Below are 24,068 nucleotides of genomic sequence, written 5' to 3' on the forward strand. Positions count from 1 at the left end.
ACATGAATATACTTCCTACCTATAGGAGGAAAGCTTTGTGAACCACCCTTTTTCTCACCTTTTCAGGCACAAATGTACTGGCAATCTGTTAACTCAAAAGCTTATGTTATGATTTCATCCTGAACTGAGCCTATGAAGAAAGCTTTCTCCAGAAATCTTGGGAATAACTTTAGAAGATTCTAATTGTGCAGCTAAATAACTTTGTGAGTCTAGGCAAATTCCTAAGTCTTCCTGAGCCTGCCTCCACTTCCTCATGCATGTAAAGATGTACAAAAAAATTGGTAAAATCCTTCCCTTACAAGTTATGGCAAAACAAAACTTGCATGTATTAACCATAGTATCATTTTAAAATGCTTGTCAAACTGGCTAAATGTGCTCCTAGAGGAAAGGCATCCTAAAACAGAGCTGAATTATTTCTGTTAAAACTCTTTTTGCTAACCATGTAGATCTGGGCTTTGTGTTGGGGTAATGTTCCTATCGCAGTCACTCTCAGAGCCTGTAAAGCCCAGTGATATGGTTTGGCTGTGTCCTCACCCAAATGTCATCTTGAATTGTAGCTCCCATAATCCCCATGGGTCATGGGAGGGACCTGGTAGGAGGTAATTGAATCATGGGGGCGGGGGGTGGGTTTTCTCATGCTGTTTTAATGACAGTGAATAAGTCTCACAGGATCTGATGGTTTAATAAAGGGCAGTTCCCCTGCAGATGCTCTTACCTGCTGCCATGTAAGATGTGCCTTTGCTCCCCTTTTACCTTCTGCCATGATTGTGAGGCCTCCCCAGCCACGTGGAACTGTGAGCCCATTGAACCTCTTTTTCTTTATAAATTGCCCAGTCTCAGGTATGTCTTTATTAGCAGCATGAGAACGGACTGATACACCCAGTGTAACACTCCAGCTGAGTTGAAAGTAGAGGTGATTTTGAGGCAAGAGGGGATGCAGCTATTACTATGATAACAAAGGTCTTACACCAGAGTTCTCAGACTGTGCTCCGTGGTATACCATCTTAATAGGTTTTCCACATAAAAAGTCCCACTATCGAATAAGTTTGAACATTGCTAGGCATATCAATTAGATTGATTTTTGTCTACGCTTAGAAGTACACTTGGCCAGGCATGGTGGCTTATGCCTATAATCCTAGCACTTTGGGAGGCTGAGGTGGGCAGATTGTTTGAGTCCAGGAGTTCAAGACCAGCCTGGGCAACACGGTGAAACCCCATCTCTACAAAGAATACAAAAATTAGCCGGGTGTAGAAGTGTACATCCGTGGTCCCAGCTACTCAGGAGGCTGAGGTAGGAAGGAGGATCACTTGAGCCTGGGAGGTGGAGGTTGCAGTGAACCATAATTGTACCACTGCGCTCTAGCCTAGGTGACAGAGCAAGATCTTCTCCAACAGGAAACTATACTTGCCTTAATTCATAAGGCCATTTGTCAAGCTGGTTGGATTGTTCAATAATATCAGGAACCAGTTATTTAATTTCAGCTAGCCATGCTCTGTGTTAGGGAGGTTTCCTCTCATGTTCACAAGACAGCTGCTACAGCTCCATATATCCCATCCTTATACAGCAGTGTCCAAAGAGCAGAGGGGGCTATAGCAAAAGCACTTTAAGTTCTATTTAGGTAAGAATATTTTCCCCAGAAGTCTTCACAGTATCTTGTTGACTGAGCCACATACCCTCCCCTAAACTAATGGGGAAGATGGCTGACTAAACCAATGTTCCCAGCTTGAACATTGTGCTACGTGAACAAAATCAAGGTTCTACAGGCAAGAGAGAATGGTCCTTGGTGAGCAAATCAACAGTGTCTGCATATTGATTAAAGTTAAAAAATGCTTCTATATTACAGGCCCTCTCAAAGTTTTAAATATCCTAATGAGTAGTACTTCGAATTTCTAGGAGAGGAATAATATAGTAGTTAGCATCTCCCAGACACATTTAACCATGGAACTATTTTTTGAGGGATCATCTGTTAAGATCTCTTGGAAGTCTACTGGCCACAGCATACTTTCACTAATGCTGGTTTATAAGTGTTTCTACTATAAAGTACCCTATCCTCTTCTTAAATAAATGCTTAAATGAAATGTGTTGTTGGGAGGAAAGCCAAAATGTTTTAAGTCACCTCTGCCTCTGTTTCTAGGGATGATTTATTCCTCGTAACTTTTTTTTTTTCAATATATGAAAACAGCCCAAAGACAAAATACATTTAATAAACTAATCTTACATGGTGCAAGCCGGAAAAAAAGTACGTTCAGTTTGGGGACATAATGCAGAAACCATAAACTACTATCAAAAGGCATTCAAGTAAGTGGACTCGAAAAGCAGTAATAACTTCATAAAACTCTTTGTCCCTTCCACTAACCTTGGCATAAAAGAGAGAAAAAAATACATATTGAGTTTTCACCAATCCTACTGTGGGGTAATAACATATTAATATTCTGGCTTGATCTTGGCATATGCATTAATGATAAACTTGCTGCAAAACAATTTTTCTTCCTTACAAAGAATCTCAGTTCTGATTGGTTATATAAATCTCCCCCTTTGTTTTTATTTCTCTTGTCCTTTTGCAAGACATTCTTTCCTCTCTGAAAATAGCCTCTCCAGTCCCTTTCTTACTTCAGCAGCCGCTTAGCGCCTCCCTGAACCATTTTGGACCAAGTTTCTCTCCTAGTCTCATCTTCTCATTTGAAATCTCTTCTGATGCATTGAGCCTCCCAGAACTCCTGAGATTTTTCCATCTGCTTTCCGTATGCTCTGCATATATCAGCACATGTCACATGACTTGTGGAATTCATCACAGACACCCACGTGCTCTATTCTACTGTAATTGTAACTTTTAAAAAGATCACCAATATAAAGATAAAATGAAAACAAAGACTGTTCCCTAGTCTTCCAGACTCTGTACCTCCCATCACCTAGAGAAATACACTGGCACAAAAGCACCATTGTGTAACTGCTCACCTTTTCCATACTGATAACAATACACCCCTCGGTATCCATGCAAGTCTATGAAATGATTTCCATTTGAGAGATTGCAGAGATTGTGTGTCAAGGGAATAGATAAATGATACTCTGGAGACCAAACAAAGTAGCAGAGTGGGAGTTCCTGAGATGTTTGTTGTTGAAAAGACTTAGACATGACTCTTCTAGCCTGCTTGAAAAATCCCTTAGTGGATATCCATTTAACCTGAATGCCATAACAAAGGCCTAGAAGGTGCCCTCAGCAACAGGTAACCTTGTATAGTAAAACATTTTTTACTTTCCTCGGCAGATATCAGAAATGTACAGTCACTGGCTTTGTGCCATAGTGGTAGTTTTAAACCTGAGCCCCCTGGGTTTCAATTATGCCCAGTAATCACATGTTGCTTTAGGCTCTCAGTGTCACTGATTTTCAAACCAAAGAAGAAAAAAACATTTTAGTAATTAATATTTTCTGGGAGAAATGTTCTCTCTTCAACTGGGTTGACAGGGTAAAATGGAAATTAGGAAAAGCCTTAGAGGTCTCCTAGGCACTAAATTTTTCCTTGCTAAATTTGACAACCCATAAAATTGGAATCATTGTCCTCCTGAAAGTGTCTGCTCTTACTTTCCCAGGGGAAGATGAAGAGGGCTATCTGATCGGTGCAGTGATCATTGGTCTATCAAAATCTCATCCTTAAATCTTAGTCAATATAAAAACTTCAAAGTTAAGCTCCATTTAGATTCAGGAATATGGAAACATTATTTCTATGGAATCAGTGTAATTCTTCCTGTATCATTATCAAAGGAAAAGAGTTGCACAGCTTTTCCAGTATTTTAGAGACCTGACCCTAGGGCCTAGGGAAGTGGATATTTTAGCTATAAGAGCCTGCCAATAACGTGCTCCTCAAATACCAAAACAATCATCACGTGTAGCTTTACTTTGCTGGAGTTATCTACTGAAAGAAGTTACGCTTCTTGGAAACAAAACAATGTTACTGTGACTTAGAATTATTCCAGGTGGAGCCTTCCAACCATGGGTGAAATGCTTTTGATTTGGTAAACTCTGAAGCAAGTTGCCAGGCATCAGTGGGCTTCATGGGAAATATCTTGACCCTGTCGGTGGTTTGAACAGATTATGCTAATTCACATTATGCACATGGTTAGAAGACTGAAAGAGTTACGATTATAGCTGGAAGAGTTAAGATTATGACTCACAGAACCAGTGGTGTTCTAGAGCTACTTTGTAGTGGTTGAGAGTCCACTGTTAAATATTCAGGAATTTCCTCAACTACAACCATTGGTAGCTTGCAATTTGCTATGACAGAAATATTTACACCGTGAAAATTGGCAGACACTACAAACTGGGGCTTTCTTTAACTTCTGAAAGAAAATTTACTGCCATACCACTGCATATAGGCTTAAGCAAACAGAATAGACCCCAGAATTGAGAAAAATATTCTATCTTTCCTAAAAAGCAGAACTACAAATGAAACAGTAATTTGAAAAGAGATAAATCATGAAAATAAAGCCCTTCTGTTGCTAATTTACTATAAATCTTAATTCTAGAGAAACTCTTTCCAAGTTTTATAATTTCACATTCATACCAAATTACATGCCTCAAAGTACTCTGCCCTTTTCCTTGGCATTGGAGGTAGACTTTTGCCCACCCCAGGAATAGACTGTTGGATATCAAGAGTGTGGAAAGTTAAGGCAAAAAAACTACTATGAGTAACAGCAGGAAAGAGGAGGGATTATTTTTCAAATACTTAAACATAGGTCACAGTCTGCAGCAATGCTCACTAAAATGTTAATTCAATTCAACTTGACAAACATTTACAAACAATAAGTGTTTGTTGAATTGAATTGAAATGTTAACATTTATCCTCCTGTGATATTTCTCTGCAGAAATTAGAAAGTATTCTTAGACTATAAACTAAATTCCACCCTGAGATGAATGTTAACTTTATAATAAATACAATCATAAAATATTTATAACCTTATTTCAAGACACCTCCCATTGAATTATTTCAAAGCTTAGACAAAATAATGCAGAGATTCTACCCCATTTAAATAGTGCAAGAAAATCCACAAAAAGGGAACAGAGCTTCCGGGACTTCTAATTTAGTGAGCAGCTATAAATAATTTATGGTAGACCGTAGACTGTCTTGTTTTTTCACCACTGGGTTATCTCCCCACTTCTAATACAAGCACTTCAACCCTATCTCTAACAAAGGTACCTTCATCTAGGATCAGTACACATTCTATAAGAGGAATTGACACACTCCCCAGTGCCGAGAGAGAGCAGGTGAATCATCATTACTACTGAGAGCATCACATTGCCCTGGAAACCATGACTGATTCAGAGATGGATATTTACTTCACTCTCAAATAATTAAACTTTCCTCAGGATTGTTGAGAGAGGAGTACTTTATCTTTTTGATCTTAAACTTGAACCCGAAAGAATATAGATCTGACACTCTTTGCATCCATCTTCCTCCATAGGAATAAACCCAACCTGAAGGAAAGCAGAACTGAAAGATGCAGAGAGACTGAGGACTGCTGATACTGTTGAAGCACCTAGACCAAGCCTTCTGAAAGTCATCACTACACTAGTCTTAAAAGCCTTAAATTACCTTTGTTTATAATACCTTGAGTTAATGTTTCCATCGCTTACTACCGAGAGTCCTCATATAATATTCACAGGTTTTTCAAACTACTTCATACCGATAATCACCAGAATTACTGACTTCTAAAAGTCTTCTGAAAATGCCAAAGCCGTGTGTTTACCTGTCCTTATATCCAAGCCCTTTGCTATGTAACTTTGCAATTCTTCCTGCTAAAAGGCAGAGGGCACTTCCCACCTCCTCACGTTGGGTTTAGCCATATGATTTTCTTTGACCAAAGCAGTATTATAACGCAATCAGCTACAGATATAATACAATCAGGAGTTTAAAGTGGGCTTACATAATTGGTTTGCCTTCTTGGCCTTCTGTCATGGCCATCTCAAGAATGTGCTGGCTAGTATGCTGATCAAGGAATATGAAAGACGTGGCGAGTAGACTCAAACACCCCAGCTACTGTGATATGATATAAAGTCATGCTAGCCAACATTTAGACCTCTAGGGGGAAAACAATTGTTGTTTTAACACATTCAGACAGCTCGTTGCTCAGAATACCCACACTACTCCCAGTATAGAAAAAAGAAATTGCTATAAATCTCTAAGAAGGTCCTACATGATTTTCCAAGCAGTTAAGTAAATAATAACTAAAACTTAAATAGCATGTAGGACATCCCAGGCATTGATCTAAGTGTTCTACATGTATCAATTCCTTTAATCTTTACAGTAACTGTTTGAGATACGTGCTATTATCACTTTCCTGGGACAAAACTGAGGTGCAGAGAGACTAAGAAACTTGCCCCAGTCACACAGGATTTAGGTCTTGAATCCAGGTTGTCTGTATGTCTATGCTATTAGACTAGATTTGTTTTTTGGGTTTTTTTTGTTTGTTTGTTTGTTTTTGTTTTTTAAACTGTAAGAAATGATAGGGACTGTGTTTCTCCAGAGTCAGGCATCATCATGTTCAGCTAGTTGTTACCATGTGGGATTGAGAGCATTCTAAGCTTTGAGAAAAGCAAAAAATCCAGGTTTTTTATAAATTTATTTTTTTAAAAGCATTTCAAATATTTAAATGTTTGAATGTTTAACACCATGAAAGTTAACCCTGAACAGTATAAGCTCAACAAAACACATTTAAAACTAAATGTGGCTATGGCCTGTCCACCACTGATCTAAGTTTAGCAGTTCAGTCCTATTCAAGTAGCAATGTCTGGCACCTATATCTCGAGCTTTTCTAATGTTCTTGAAAGTGTGACAACAGTTTTATTTCTAATGTTTACTACAAGGCAAGTAAACATGGTGCTTCCACACTGCCTTTCCCTTCGAGACTTAAGCTGCCACCACAACTCTCAGATCATTTGCTTTTCAGGTCCTTAATGTCACATCCAGACTTTTGTGTCACCTCACATCCAGAGACTTGGGCCTGCTGCTCCTTCCACTTGGGTCATTCTTCTCCCCTTCTGTTTTAGTCTGTTTTCACGCTGCTGATAAAGACATACCCGAGACTGGGAAGAAAAAGGTTTAATTGAACTTATAGTTCCACAGTTCCCTGAGGCTGGGGGAGGCCTCAGAATCATGGTGGGAGGCAAAAGGCACTTCTTACGTGGAAGTGGCAAGAGAAAAAGAAACGCAAAAGCAGAAACCCCTGATAAAACCATCAGAGCTTGTGAGACTTATGCACTACCACGACAGCAGTATGGGGGAAACCACCCCCATGATTCAAATTATCTCCCACTGGGTCCCGCCCACAACATCTGGGAATTATGGGAGTAGAATTCAAGATGAGATTTGGGTGAGGACACAGAGCCAAACTATGTCATTCTGCCCCTTGCCCCTCCAAATCTCATGTGCTCACATTTCAAAACCAATCCCACACCTTCCCAACAGTCCCCTAAAGTCTTAACTCATTCTAGCATTAACCCAAAAGTCCACAGTCCAAGGTTTCATCTGAGACAAGGCAAGTCTCTTCTGCCTACGAACCTGTAAGGTCAAAAGCAGGCTAGTAACTTCCTAGATACAATGGGGATACAGATATTGGGTAAATACAGCCATTCCAAATGGGAGAAATTGGTCAAAACAAAGGGGTTACAGGACCCATGCAAGTCTGAATTCCAGCAGGGCAGTCAAATTCTAAAGTTCCAAAATGATCTCCTTTGACTGCATGTCTCATATCTGGGTCACGCTGATGCAAGAGGTGGGTTCCCATAGCCTTTGGCAGCTCCACCCCTGTGGCTTTGCAGGGTATAGCCCCCATCGTGGCTGCTTTCACATGCTGGCACACAGTGTAAGCTGTCAGTGGATCTACCATTCTGGGGTCTGGAAGATGGTGGCCTTTGTCTCACAGCTCCACTAGGCAGTGCCCCAGTAGGGACTCTGTGTGGGGGCTCTGACCCCACATTTCCCTTCCACACTGCCCTAGCAGAGGGTCTCCATGAGGGCCCCCTCCCCTGCAGCAAACATTTATCTGGGCATGCAGGGGTTTCCATACCTCTTCTGAAATTTAGGTGGAGGTTCCCAAACCCCAATTCTTGACTTGTGTGCCCACATGCTCAACACCACATGGAAGCTGCTAAGGTTTGGGGCTTGCACCCTCTGAAACCATGGGCTGAGCTGCACCTTGGCCCCTTTTAGCAATGGCTGGAGCAGCTGGGATGCAGGGCACCAAGTCTGTAGGCTGCACACAGCTTGGGGACCCTGTATGTCCCCAAGCCCATGAAATCATTTATTCCTCCTAGGCTTCTGGGTCTGTGATGGGAGGGACTGCCATGAAGACCTATGACAAGCCCTTGGAGACATTTTCCCTATTGTCTTGAGGATTATCATTCAGCTCCTTGTTACTTATGCAAATTTCTGCAGCTAGCTTGAATTTCCCATCAAAAAATGGGTTTTTTCTACTGCATCGTCAGGCTGAAAATTTTCTGAACTTTTATGCTGTTTCCCTTTTAAAACGGAATGCTTTTAATAGCCCCCAAGTCACCTCTTGATTGCTTTGCTGCTTAAAAATTTCTTCCATCAGATACCATAAATCATCTCTCTCAAGTTCAAAGTTCCACAAATCTCTAGGACAGGGGCAAAATGCTGCCAGTCCGTTTGCTAAAACGTAACAAGAGTCAACTTTGCTCCAGTTCCCAACAAGTTCCTCATCTCCATCTGAGACTACCTCAGCCTGGACCTTATTGTTCATATCACTTATCAGCATTTTTGTCAAAGCCATTCAACAAGTCTCTAGGAAGTTCAGAACTTTCCTATCTTCTTCTGAGCCCTTCAAACTATTTCAACCTCTGCCTGTTACCCAGTTCCAAAGTCGCTTCCACATTTTTGGGTATCTTTTCAGCAGCACCCCATTCTACTGGTACTAATTTACCATATTAGTCTGTTTTCATGCTGCTGATAAATACATACCCAAGACTGGGAAGAAAAAGGTTTAATTGGACTTACAGTTCCACATGGCTGGGGAGGCCTCAATTCATGGCGGAAGCCAAAAGGCACTTCTTCCATGGTGGCAGCAAGAGAAAACGAGGAAGAATGCAAAAGTAGAAACCCGTGGTAAAACCATCAGATCTTGTGAGACTTATTCACTATCAGTGCAGTATGGGGAAAATAGCTCACATAATTCAAATTATTTCCCACCAGGTCTCTCCCACAACACCTGGGAATTACGGGAATACAATTCAAGATGAGATTTGGGCGGGGACACAGAGTCAAACGATACCACCTTCTCTTCATTAGATCTCAGTTGAAAGTCACTTCCTCCAAGGAGCCTCTGCCAGTGTTCCTCAAGAACACATTAGAGAGCCCTCCTGATTGGTCTTGGACTCTATACCTCACCTTGCCAAAAATGAGGGTCATTTGTGTATCTCAGTAGGCTAGGGATCTTGGAGGGAGGTGGTAGGACTGCTCTGTTCATAATTCCTAACACTTAGTAGGTACTGAGAAAATGTGTATTGGATGAAATAAAGAATGCACAAATGAAAACATGTACTTGCAACACATTTCAAGTATTACTTTCCTTAGGTCTTCCTATTACAGACACAGATGGACACACACACACACACACACACACACAGAGAGAGAGAGAGAGAAGCTAGTACCTAGATAAAGCAAGAGCACGATTAACTCTTTCTTCAAGGCCTAATGTACCCAGGGCCTTCCAGGTCATCCAGAACTTGAATGCATCTGGTCTTCTGCTACATTGGATAGACTTGTCTCCTGTGTCATAGCTCACATCATAGAATTTATCCTGCTGGAAGAGGTAAGATGCCTTGGCAGAGTAGCATTTTTTAAGAAGATCCTTCGAAAAAGAAAAGATTACAAGACTGTTAAACTTTAGAATATAACTTGATTTTGAAGCAAACACATGTACACACACAATGTGTATATTCTACCTGTGCCAAGTGTACATCTCACTTTATGACTGCCTTACATCAGACACAATCAGTGTACATTGACTTTCAGATATACATTACCCACGGTGTTACCAAACAAAACTTCAGAGTTGACAATGCTAAAATCCATCTTCACAATTTTACTGAGTATTGAGAAGCTGAGAAGACCATGTCATTATAACTATGACATCAAAGTGGCCCAGCTTTTCAGTGTGAATAAAACTCTCTATAACTCAAAGTGCTCTCCATTGGCCAGAAAAAAAAAAACTGACATATTTACATATGTTATACAATTTCATAAGCAAAAAAACCTAGGTTTTAAGACCTTCTCCTTCATATTCATTTGAAAAGGCTAGACCCAACATAACTCAGGGATAAAAACCCAGTGAAAGAGCTATGGAAGAGGTAAACAAGAGCCAATAAGTTTTCACTACCACAGAACATCAGCCATAATCCCACAGGGCCTTTTGTGTTTGTCTCATGCTGGTCTTATTTGCAACCAAATTCCATTTGCATTTACTGACTTGTTATCATTAAGAAATGGGTGATAATTTACTATTCATCACGATTATAGGGCCTTTGCCTCGACCTCAAATCATTAAAGTTGAAGCCATGTTGTCTTCAATGTCATCTAGTGTCTACAAAAGCCAAGATTTCCTAATCGATCATTTACAGCCCTGACAACTCCCCCAAAATATTTTAGATCCTTATGCTCCTCAGTGGAACCAATGTACTCAATGTCCTTGAACCACTACATCATGTCTCATCTATGTCTTGTCTTATACCATTTGCTTGAATCTAACTCGCTATTTTATTATGATACTTGACACTTTCAAAAGAATATATGCAGTCTATTTATAAGCTGTGAAGTTTACTGACACTAAACATAGCCTGCCTTCTTTCCCAGGTCTGCCCTGCTATCAGGTCCCATCTCAACTTTTTCTTCCCCTTCAGCTTCATCTGCCCATCTCATTGGGCTCAAAGGAATAACTGGTATTTGGCTGCATTTGTTGGCCTTGGTCCTGTGCTTTCCGCATGTAATGAGCAGTCACTACCTATATTCTCTCCTTGTGTGGTCAAGCAGGTTATTGGGAGCAGGAATCATTTCCTATCCATTGTTATATCCATGCAGCTTAACACTGTGCTGGGCACAGAGCACTCTCATTAAGCTATCAAGACAATGATTCCACTCTCAATGCCCTGACATGTGGTATGAATAGAACAAACACAGTTGCATGAGCTTCTCATTTGGTGAATTTTCCAAACTTTAACAATGCAAAACTACTAGTGCTGTACAGGAAGCTACAAAAAAGCTTCTCAGTAGACATGGGGGTCCTAGAAAATGTTTCCTTCTGGTCAGAGAATGTATTAAATGTGCTTCATTTGACTAATCAGCTTGTGCTAATTAGCTGAATGAAAAGGAAATCTCAAGATATCACATTTCAAATGAAAGCATAAGTTTGCTGACTTAATTTAAGCAACATTGTCTTGTGTAGATACTAGTCTGGATCTAAATATATTCTATTACAAAAATATGATTTTATACTACAGAGAAATTATATACCAAATATAACCAAGAATTGCAATATGCCCCTCATCCAGTATCCACAATAAACTGAGTATAAAACTGATAAGGCTGGGCACTGTGGCTCACACCTGTAATCCCAATGCTTTGGAGAGCTGAGGCAAGAGGATCATCTGAGGCCAGCAGTTTGATACAAGCCTGGGAAACATAGACCCCATCTCTACAAACATAAAAATTAGTTGGGCATGGTTGGCATGTGCCTGTGGTTGTGGCGTATGCCTGAAGTGGGAAGACCACTTGAGCCCCCATGAGGTCGAGGCTGCAGTGAGCTGTGAGCACACCACAGCTCACCAGCCTACGCAACACAGTGGGACCCTGTCTCTAGAATAATAAGAAAAAAAAATATTAGTATGCCTTCAGCCTGGTTCCGATGGGTATTCTTGAGAGATACAGGGAAAGAGCAGACTGCTCTGACCTGAACACTAAAGTAGAAAAATCCCTTACTTTTTTAAGTCTTAGATTTTATCATCAATATCTCTCCTCTGATCACAGTTGGCACTGCTGCATCTCCCTGCCCTCAAAAGTCAGGAAATTTGGTTGTTTCCATAGCAACTACACTGACCATATATTATAACACTAAAAGGCCACTGCATGTACTTCAAGGACAAATCATGCACACATGTTCACGACACAGGCACCCACACACTTGCATTATGATTATAAATTTACTGTCACCAACCATGAAAGATTAAAAATCCCCAAAGCAAACGAACTTTGGACATTTCTTGAGCAAGTTTTAGGGGCCTATGGTAGTGATTGAAAGGGAGAGGAGGCTCATCCATTATCAGAAGACAAATTGCATCATCATAAGCAAGTGGAGAACAAGAGAGCCAAGAAAGCAAACAACAGAATAAACAATTGTCCTGCAATAGTGACAGTTAATTTTATGGCACTAAAAAATTCTGCCTTGGGAAGGTTTCCTAAAGAACAACTGGAGGCTTGGGATTTACTTTATCAAAAATAAACTTTCCTCCCAAAGATTTCACTTTGCATTTTAGTTTATGTCCTTGTATTAAAATGGATGAGATGTCCTTTAGTTTTAAGACATCAACTAAGAGAAGATGTTGAGATGTTCAGAGAAAACATTTTAGAATAAGTATAGTAAAACTTAACATTGTTGAAAATAATTATTATTGTGCTATCAAAGAGAAGCACCATATTTATCTTGCTCATCTTCATACTCTTAATCCTAGCAGGACAATAAATATTAGTAATATGGCTTTCAGAGACAAGTATCCAATGAAAATACAAATTGCTTTATATTGTGATATTAATTCAAACTCTCCTCAGGGATTAGTAGACATTGTATTAGGACTTATACAGTGGCAAATGAAAGAAGTTTAAGCAAAAGGGAGTATTTTTATAGGCTTTTGTATATTTAATAATCTAGTCATATATAATCTTCAGGCACAGTTGAATCCGGTACTTAGTAATATCCATTATCAGGAATATGTCCTTTCGTCTTGTTCTATTGTAGCCTATATTGGCCTCGCTCCCTACATATGGAAAGCTGGTAGGAAGCCTGAAAACCAAAGCTTCCAAGTAGAATCTGTGAGCATGGAGAGAGGCTCTGTTTGAAGACAGGAAATGACAGAGAGACAACTTCTGCTGGTGGTGCTACTAACAAAGATTCTGTTTTTGACTAACATTTAGTTACTTAGTCTGTGTCCTCTAGGTCTCCACCTTGACATTTATCTTTCTGTAAATTCATCACCCTATTGTAGCAAGAATCTTGCTAGTCAGCTTGGAAAGAATCCCCCACCCCGATATCTCCCTTTATCTGACCAAATTCTTCATCCTTCTTACTTGTTATCTGACTATTCTAGCCTGCCTTCAGCAAGAATCTTGTTAGATGTCTAACCTGTATCCTTTTATTCCTAACGTTTTCTTAGTCATTTTCCACCCACTGACTCCCAACCTGCCCCTTGGCTATGAATCCCTACTTGTCCATGCTATATTCAGAAGTGAATCCGGTTATACTGAGGTCTATCTTCCTCATTGCAGTAGTTCCTGAACAAAGTCTGTTTTTACTACTTTACTGTCTGGTTCTGGTTTTCTTTAACATTACCCATGTAGAGAGAGACTCTTGGCCTCCTAACCTCACTATCGTATATGAACCTTTTGTGACCAAACCTAGCAGGAAGCCAATTGGCAAAAGAGCCTGGAAAATACGGCTTTTAGGAGTCTGGCCCTTTTGCAGAGCAAAGTGGAGGAAAGTAAAGAATGGATTGGATTATACAGTAAAGAGAAGCCAATGACAAGCACAGAAAACACAACTTTAACTTTCCCTCTTTGCAATCACAACACCTAACCTAGCGCACATAATAGTGACCAGAGCTAACATTTATTGAGCTCTTACTATTTTCCAGACACTTCATATGTAATAACTCACTTAAATTTCACAACCCAGTGAGATAAATTCTATTTTTGTCAACTCCATTGTACATTTTGCAACACAGCAAGTTAATTACCTAAGTTCATGTAGCTACTACGTGATAGGGCTAGGTTTCAAACCAAAACTGCTTAGATTCAGGGCCTGAACGCTAACCTATTATACTTTATTGCATTGACAGTGGGCACTTAAATACGTGTGAAAGAGGGTGCTCCATTTGGAGAGGCTGGTGAAAAGGAAAATGGCAGAAGAGAGAACACTGAGCTAGAGGTCAGAATAACTAAGATCCTGTTTCAAACTCTTATTTTTTCCTATAAACATGACCTCTGGTCTTACCACCAGTAATATCCTGTTTTTAAAGCATTTTGAGATCTTTATGAATACTTGTGAATCTGGTAACATTATGGAAAATATTCACTCATTATGTGAAAGAATTAATCCGTAGGTTGCATATTCTCCTGACCAAGATTACCAAGCCATCTTTGATTTCTATAGGCCAGATCAGAATCTGCGGTCTCTTTTTGGTCAGTGATCCCATGGGTCTACTAAGTCAGGATTCTGTGCACCAGCAGTCCCCAGCATTTTTTTTTTTTTTTTTTTTTTTTTGGCACCAGGGACCAGTGCTCATGGGAGACAGTTTTTCCACAGATGTGGGGTGTGGTGTGGGGGAGATGGTTTCAGGAAGAAACAGTTCTACCTCAAATCAGGCATTAGAGTCTCATAAGAATCACGTGACCTAGATCCCTCTTATGCACGGTTCACAATAGAGTTTGCACTCCTATGAGAATCTAATGCCAAGACTGATCTTACGGGAGGCGGAGCTCAGGTGGTAATGCTTGCTCACCTACCACTCATCTCCTGCTGTGTGGCCCGGTTCCTAACAGGCCATGAACCGGTACAGGTCTGTGGCCTGGGTGGGAGGATCCTTGCTCTCCACAACAACAAACCTTTGTATTTCCTCCTTGCAATCATGTTTTTCAGCTCATCAAAGAAAAGCTACCAAAAGCTCTTCCCGTATGGCCCTTCCTATATTCTGTCCTATGTCACCATATTTACATGCAAAAAAAATGGTCTAAATGACTTAGAAAATAGGAATATTAATCTTTTAATAATTCATCTAAAAATTATGTATTGAGGACCTATTATATAACAAGCACTACCATGCCAGGAGCCTCGGTATACAAGCCCATGAAGGTGCTAAGTGTCTGGGTTAGTATTTGTTGGCGTAATGTGCAAAATCAAATTTAGGTTGCAAATAAAAGACTTGGCTGTAATCTAAAATATAAAAGTGAACTTTTAAAATGATTATGCCATCTGATATTGGCTTTCTTTATTGATCAAATATTTGGGTACCTTAATATAGGCTGAAAGCTGTGCTAAGCACTGGAGATGTAATGGCAAATAAAAAGTCACCATCCTTAAGGCATTTCAGATGGGAATAGGAGCAGAAAAAACAAGCCACTACTGTCCAGTGCTAGAATAGGAGAAAGAACAAGGCACGACAGAGCACAAATGAGGGTCATATTCACCACCTTAGAGGTGTGAGAGATGGCTTTTCAGAAGAAGCTGAGAGCTGAAAAGTGAGGGACAGCTGGACAGATGAGAGAACAGAACTAATTGAGTACAACTGGAGCTAATTAAGGAGGTGGGCCATAGCTGGAGAGTTCAGGCCAGAAATCTAGAGTAGCCAAGTCACCATGCATCTTAAATGCCACAATAAGAATGATTAGTGATGGAATCTTCCCAGGCTCCTACAGATATTACAACTTAAAACTTCATTACTAATCTGGCAGAATAAAGTGAGAATCAGCAGATGTGAATTCTGCTTTTGATTTAGTTACTTGGTGTCAGAGCTCAAAGCCTGTCACTTAACATCTTGGGCTTCATTTTTCTCATTGGCCTAATGAAAATGCTGTTACTTGCTCTACCCATCATACATAAGTATTATGAAAATCGAAGGAACTAATGTTAACTGGGAATACTCTTTAGTCTTAAGCCAAAAATCTTACCCACCACTCTTCCTCTTCTCGAACATTCCAGTATCCCCTGACCCCTCCCAGCTGTCACTGCCTGTTCTTCCTTTGGTTTCCTTTATTTCCCCAGGCAAGCTACAGAACAGAACATCAGCTCTAGACTTCCCCACTGTTTATGAAATGAACATATTACAACCCTCCCCCACCTTCCTTTTTAATGGAATGTATTTGCCAGTTAAACAGTTATAGAAGTAGGCTGAGTTGACAGAACATATTACAAGAAATCTTAAAGCAACAGGAAGAGTTATCAATGCTCTACATCCTTCAAATGGAATGGATCCTGACTGAATTAAGCTCCCATACTTGATGTCCTTGGTAGATGCTGTGGGTCTTTACAAGTCTCAGTGTAGTTTAAATGGAACACTCTAAAGGCATCACATAAAATAAGAATGACCCAGGGTAGGGATGCTAGGTGGACTTGAGAGCTAAGGAGCCATCAAATGGCCAGGTGTAACTTGAGTTTTCTCCGTTTCCTTAAGCAAAGAGGGAAAAATGGTTAACTCCTGTGTAGTTGGTGTGGGGGTGAAAGGAAGAGAGTAAGCAGAGGACAATAGTGGATGTGCGGCCGGGTGCAGTGGCTCATGCCTGTAATCCCAGCACTTTGGGAGGCTGAGTCGGGCAGATCACTTGAGGTCAGGAGTTTGAGAGCAGCCTGGCCAACATGACGAAACACCATCTCTACTAAAAATACAAAAATCAGGCAGGTATGGTGGCACATGACTGTAGTCCCAGCTACTCGGGAGGCTGAGGCAGAAGAATCGTTTGAACCCGGGAGGTGGAGATTGCAGTGAGCCGAGATTTTGCCACTGCACTCCAGCCTGGGCAACAGAGAGAGACCCCTTCGGGGGGGGGGGAAATAAAACAGTGTTTTTCCCAAAAGGAAGCAAATCAGACTGACCCAAGTAAAAGGTCAGTGTATTAGGTTGGGCCATGAATAGTCTGAGAAGGAAGAAAAGAAAGGAGGAGGGGAGGGAAAGAGCAAGGGAATGGCAGGGCAGAGAGGTGGAAAAAGGAAGAGAGAAGCAAAGGATGAACCGGCCGGGCCCAGTGGCCCACGCCTGTAATCCCAGCACTTTGGGAGGCCGAGGTGGGCAGATCACTTGAGGTCAGGAGTTGGAGACCAGCCTGACCAATGGTTGAAACCCCATCTCTACTAAAAATACAAAAATTAACTGGGCATGGTGGTTGCATGCCTGTAATCCTAGCTACTTGGGAGGCTGAGGCAGGAGAATCGCTTGAACCTGGGAGGCAGAGGTTGCAGTGAGCTGAGATAGCGTTCCTGCACGCTGGCCTGGGCGACAGAGCAGGACTCTATCTCAAAAAAAAAAAAAAAAAAAAAAAAGGATATCATTCAAATGTGAGATTTCAAGTGCTAAAGTACAGGTCAATACAAAGCGTCTGTGTAAATGGGTGCATTTTGAGCTTGTGGAAACCAGCAGACTATTTGGATGTCATCTAACATACAGATTCTTATATTAGCCCACTACTTTTATGAATCTTTTGCCTTTTTTGTCTAAAATGCTGATGTATGAAGTTAGAAAATGGGAAAAATAACCCTCTCTCTTCATTTCTCTAAATGCAAGTCCATCCACTACTTTTATCTCTTTTTTTTTTTTTCCCTCAGTGTTATAAATATTCCCTCTTTCTGGCTTTCAAATGTATACAACATGTTACAAGTCCTATGATAAGAATGAGAGCAGGTCATCAAAATCATTTGAAACCTCACCATCTTTGCACTTATGTTCACCTCACTCTCCTGTGTCTGTTCTTCTGTGTAACCTCTGTTTTCCCTGTCTCATGCACAGTGACTAAACGGTGGTGGAGAGTGTGCTTCATATACTCAACTCTACTGTAAGAGCTATTCACTTATAATTGGGAATTTGCCTTCAGCTTTAACCAGCCAGGACTCATTTCCTGAGTGTCTACTCACAATATTTCTGCATTTTGCTGTATTTATGTTCACCTATAATCCAAAGCAGGTATTCTTTCATTTCTGACATCTTCAAATAAACATCTTGCATTTTTTCCTATGGCATGTCTTTAATTCATTTCTTTACTTGGATTTATTTAGTTAATTCATTTTCTTTCTGCTGTAGATTTTTCATTCTTTGTCAGAGTAGAAAATATTTAAAATCCAGTTTGCATACAGCTTGGAGAGAGAACTTATTTTTTATAAAGGGTCACAATTATCTTTTGAATTTACCATCAAATCTGAATTCCTATTTGCCTTTTCATCTGCAATTTGAGAGGCTAATTCAAGAGGCAGACACATTGTGCTCCATTGGATGTTTCAATGTAGGAGGTTCAAATCATGATATAAACACTTGCTTCTATTACCAGTTCTGAATCATTTTTTGATATTGACTCAGCTATCTTTCCCATTCCAGTCAAGCATTTTCCAATCACTGGTATCGCCTATAGATCAATCTCCACTCAAATCCTCAATTTGTTCTCCAATTCTCACTTCCTTCCCATGATCTCTTGTACTTTCTGGAAGATGTTTTGTACAGAAGTTTGCTGATACTTTTTGTTTTAATAGTTTAGAGGTGGGATTGTAGAGAACTTTCATTTAAGCTCATATTTTTATATTACTTGGATTTATTACAAGTATATATTAACAAAAAGTGAAATTTTTAAACACACCTTTTCCTCCAAAAAATCATTGCATAAAATTCATACTGCAAGAAGGGTCTCTATGCATATTCTGTGGGTATATATACATATTTTTTGTCTTATTTCAATTTAAGGAGCATGAGGCTATAAGGAGACAACAATCTTGCTCTAATATTTTCTCAAATATTCTGAAGTTTATAAGCTATGTAATGAAGTTTGCTGATACATGAGGTGCTTGTGAGTGAATTTCTGTTCTGGTGAACAGTCTGCCCTGTTCTCTTCTGCCATATAGTGACATATTTGAGCTTTTGTCTTGCCATTTTGACATCTCCTTTCCTCGAGTTTATTTCGATCTCCAGTTTCTCAAAAACTGTGTGCTATCAGCCCTTTCACAAACTGGCTTGATGGTCTGCCTGGTTCAAGTTGTTTCCAGAAAGTTTCTGGGTGCTGTGTGCTAGGTTTCCCACAAAATGTGATTTCCTCTCATTTCAGTTAATTGATACAATGCTTTTAACTTCACAGCTATCTGTGAAAATGTGTTCTTTGAGAAAACATCAGCATTTCAATTCATGATACTATGAAAGAAAAGTTACATGATATATATAGACAGACAGATACATAGGTAGATATAGAGATATATATATATAGAGAGAGATCTGTGTTTGTCTTCCACCTTTGGCCCTTTGGTTGATATGCTCTTGAAAATTCTTAAGTTGCTTTACAAAGCTGAGGTCAGTTGCTTCTTTCCTTAATACATTTGACGTTTTTGTGGTTGTTCAAAATCCTCACTTTCCCACTGTGTATAATGCTTTACGTAATAAGTTATCAAAGAGATCCTACAGCCCTGTGTCCAGCTCAAGGCAGAAGGGCAGGAAACGGCATGTTTGTGCAGTGGGCAATACTCCCCAGGTCCCTCCCATGAGCCCCCAGTCCTCTCTTGGCCGCACCCTCCTCTGGCTCGCCTTTCTTCTCGTTTGTCATCCTAGCTACTCTCTCTCCCAGTCACCCACAGTAGTCTCACAGCAAAATGCGCAAAAGAAATAGCAGCCTTCCACGCAAAATGAAAGAAGAGGGGGAGGGGGGAGGGAAGTCCCTCCCCCTCATGCTACAAGGGTGGGGCTGGAAACATACCAGCCTTCTTGATAGTGGTTTACACATTACCAGCTATGAACTGCTAAGAGCTCACAGGCACTGGATCAGTTTATCATCTGTAAAAACCACTGACTTCTGAAATATTCTGAACACTTAGTGTTGAGATCAAGACTCCCCTTCCCCTTCCAGAAAGCCTCTTGGAAGATTCCAGAAAGCTTTAAGTTTCAGGGCTTGCAGACCCGTTAGGAATTTTCAGAGAACTGCTAGCATACTTTAGTACAAGATCTGAGATATTTTCTCCCAGAGTGTAAATCTTCCTTAAATACCCCTAACTAAGGGTTAGAATGAGCTGCTTAGAAAATGAGGAGACTGAACTAAAAGATATTTTTAGAAATGCAACTTAATAATTTTAAACCATAACGCTGCCTACAAGAGAGGAAAGTTGGACTCAGTTTCTTAGAGAATGTGTAAGTGCCTCTATAAATAGTTAAGAAACATTTGATAGTGCAGAGATCACTTGGCAATACCTCTGCATGCCCTACAAGCATTTAAAAATAGTACAATCGGGCTTCTCAGGACAGATGGAGATTTTTCGATTTTCCCTAGGCAACAATCCACACACCTTCTCTATTAAAGATAATCTAAAACAGTGTTTTTCAAACTCTGACTAGAATTCACAGTAAGAAATTATTTTTAAATAGTGACACAGTATCCGCCCTACCACACATGAAACTGAAAGAAAAATTTCATGGAATAGTACACATTATTACCACATGGAGTGCATACTGATTTTTTCGATTTCAGTCTGTTCTGTTAATTTAAAGGAAAAAAATAAAAAGCTGGCATGACTTACAATTGACTGTGTAACTCAAGAACAATTGGTACAGTGATTGTTAACCCTGGATAACATTAGAATCATATGGGTTTTTTTTGCCCCAAAATAACATTGCAGGGTTCCTACTCAAGGCCAAAAAACCAGAATTTTCAGTGTGAAGTAAGGGCAGTGTTATTGTTTAAAATGTTTCCCAGTGATGCTAAGGTGCAGCCAGGATTGGAAACCACTGCTCTGATGGGTCTTGATCTCACATTGAAAAATCCTGATCTAGAAGTTTAAGTCAACATTACATTCATGTTGGGACTACAGAAGTCTGAAGTGTTGAGTTTTTCTGATAACATATAAACCAGGGTGATTATCTGACTTATTTTTTTGCTACTAGTACCCATTATAAGAGTTTTATTTGTGTGAATACAAGTGAAGAATGGCTTTATTCCATGCAACCCAAAGAGAATATGGGTTACATGTGGTCCATGCTGAAGTCTTAATCAGTGGAAGAAAAAAAAGAAGCTCCAAACTATAAAACCTAAGTCCATGGGTTATGGCATGGATGAAATGTACAAACAAAACCAAGAACCCTAACCTATTCAACCTTTTGCTTTGCTATGTATATTAGTCTGTTTTCATGCTGCTCATAGATATACCAGAGACTGGGCAATTTACAAAAGAAGTTTAATGGACTCACAGTTCCACGTAGCTGGGAAGCCCTCATAATCATGGTGGAAGGTGAAAGGCACATTGCTCATGGCAACAGACAAGAGAACTTGTGCAGGGAAACTCCCCTTTCTAAAACCATCAGATCTTGTAAGACTTACTATTATAAGAATAGCATGGGAAAGACCTGCCCCCATGATTCAACTACTTCCCACTGGGTCCTCCCACAACACAAAGGAATTGTGGGAGCTACAATTCAAAATGAGATTTGGGTGGGGATACAGGCAAACTATCACTATGTTACTGTGATATGGAAGAAGAAAAACTTGTGTTCAGAAGCTAGTATCAACAGATAGGGGAACTTTGCTCACTTGGCTCTGATAGGAAGAACTGTGATCCTTCCTCTTCTCATATTATTGCTAACTCTGAGTTTCTGGGATCCATTTGAGACCCTACTTTGTTGCGAAAGGGATTTTAGGTAGCCTACAATATGGTAGGATTGGGAGGAGGACAGGAGGAAGGAGAGAAGAGAGATAGAAGTGAGGGAGGTAGGGTAGATCAGGGAAGAAGAGAAGGAAGGGGAAATAAAAGGGGGAGAATGTGGAACAGAAGAAATGAGGTTCAAAGCCAAGAGAAAATGCAGTGAGGAAGCCTGGAGTGTCTGCACACACACAAGGCACATGAGAAGGGAAACAGAAGAGATTACAGAATTTGAAAAATTTTTGGCATACCTAGGAACTGATGCATAGTATGGCAAAGGCATTCAGTAGTCATTTGCTCCTTCTGAACTTCAGGTATTTGCTATGTAACTGTCAACTACATCACCTTGCTTCATCATATAACATTTTCATTCATCTGCAAATTGAGGATAATAATATTGCACTGCAGCCCACCTCCTGGAGATATTTGGATTATTTGTGGCATGATGTTTAAGTAAATGCCTGGAAAAAATATATTTATTAACACAGGACATATTTCTTCAGTCTAGATGGATTAATTGCATCTCTCCAGAATAGGCAGACAGACATATAGAAATGTTCTTTCAAACTGGACAAAACAGACACAGAGTGAGTGTTCTGCTTTGGAATGAGGCTGGAAGAGCAATTCTTCACCAAGAGCACAATACTTAACAAAATCAATCTATGTCCCCAGCTTATTGTGATGCTGTCAACAAAGGCATGGTTCCTTCTCAAATAGAATTTTACATTTGAATTTTACCTGTAGCAGTAAGGCCTGTGGCCTACATTTCTTGGAGTTTGAGCATTCTTGAGAGGTCTGGCCTCTGAGGCCTGGAGTATAGGTAGGAGATTGATTTCACAGACAGGAAAATGCTATGCAGGAATGCAAGTTCTGAAACACGAGTTCCCTGGTCGTCTTTGTATAAATCCCATTGAAGATTTGTGGGATATTACTGACATTACTATCATCATGAGCAGTCCTATTTAAAACTATCCTTAAATAGCAGTTAAACATTTAGGAAGTACTTGGCAGAATCTTTGGATAGAACAAAAGATGTAGTGGACAATAGCATGTTTTCAAGGACTTATGATAAAATACAGAAATGCGCTGAAATGACAAAAAATGTTTCCACTATACTAATGGCTATTTGTTCAGGCAGAAAGAGCCTGTGCATTAGCATCTGGGTTACTCCTCAACATAGTCATAACAAGGAAAAAGGAAATTACATTTATTGTATGCTTACTACTTGATTAACAATGCACTGCACACGTTTGAACATTATCTCATTTAATGTTAGTTTTTCAAAACAGAAGGTGTCTTCATTATACAGATAAAAGCATCAAGGTTCAGAAAGGTTAAATGGCTTGTCAAAGTCACACAAGGCAGTCCCAAGCAGAGGAATAATTTGAACACAAATCTTGCTGGGTTTCAATGTCCATAGGTTCATTTACCCACTGAGAAATCATAGTTAATCCCAGAATTTCCCAGTTCAAACTATAGCCTTAAAGACTGGGTAAAGCAAACCCACATCTCTGGATGTTCTAAAACAAGGATGAGCAAGTGAGTCCATCTTATATATCCTATATAGGATAGATAGAATCTTATCTGTATAGGGCCAGGTAGTAAATACTTTCAGGTTTGCAAGCCATATGATCTCTATCACAACCACTGAACTCTATGGTTGTAGCATGAAAGCTGCCATAGAGAATATTTAAATGAGCATGCCTGTGTTCTAATAAAACTTTATAAGAACAGGTGACAGGCCAGGTTTAACCCAAGGGCCATAATTTTTAGACCCCATGCTTTAAGACATTCCAGTGAAGAGACATTCCATAAGATAGTCATTTCCAAATTTGTAGAGGCAGAAAAAGTTAAACGTTTACATGAAGGCTGCAAAACCAGAGACATTATTCTTGATTAAAAAAAAAGAATAAGAGTTCGAGATCAGCCTGGCCAAGATAGTGAGATCCTGCCTGTACTAAAAATATAAAAATTAGCTGGGCATGGTGGTGGGCACCTGTAATCCCAGCTACGTGGAAGGCTGAGGCCGGATAATCACTTGAACCTGGGAGGAAGAGATTTCAATGAGCCGAGATTGTGCCACTGCACTCCAGCCTGGGTGACAGAGCCAGACTCTGTCTCATTTAAAAAAAAAAAAAAAATTCTTTCATTTTCATTAAGGCAAATTTTTAATCCCTTTTACACAGTAAATACTTAGCCACTAAAAGAGATACTTAAACTGGGAAATAAAATGGCCATGGTTTATTTGCCTTTCTGGATTTGAGAAACATTTTACACAATTCCCATAGAGAATGGCATTTGAAAATCAAGACCCATACTGGCTGATAATTTCTAATTTTCATTGTTCCCCCGATGCCCCAAGAAGAAAAAAAATTACTCTGTGATAAAACTGGTTAAATTTGGGTTCATTTTCTGTTTTACTGCA

General features: G+C 39.9%; 1 protein-coding gene across 1 annotated transcript in view; it reads right to left on the bottom strand.

The window, feature by feature from the left end:
- Positions 1-24,068, bottom strand: part of GADL1 (glutamate decarboxylase like 1) — a 168,959-nt gene that overhangs the window by 65,118 nt on the left and 79,773 nt on the right. Inside the window, exon 12 of the mRNA XM_008951617.3 lies at positions 9,666-9,865. Within this exon, the coding sequence (XP_008949865.1) occupies positions 9,666-9,865 (200 nt within the window). The remainder of the gene's footprint in view (positions 1-9,665; positions 9,866-24,068) is intronic.

The sequence above is a fragment of the Pan paniscus genome, chromosome 2 (genome assembly GCF_029289425.2).
Source record: "Pan paniscus chromosome 2, NHGRI_mPanPan1-v2.0_pri, whole genome shotgun sequence".
Classification (NCBI taxonomy): Eukaryota; Metazoa; Chordata; class Mammalia; order Primates; family Hominidae; genus Pan; species Pan paniscus.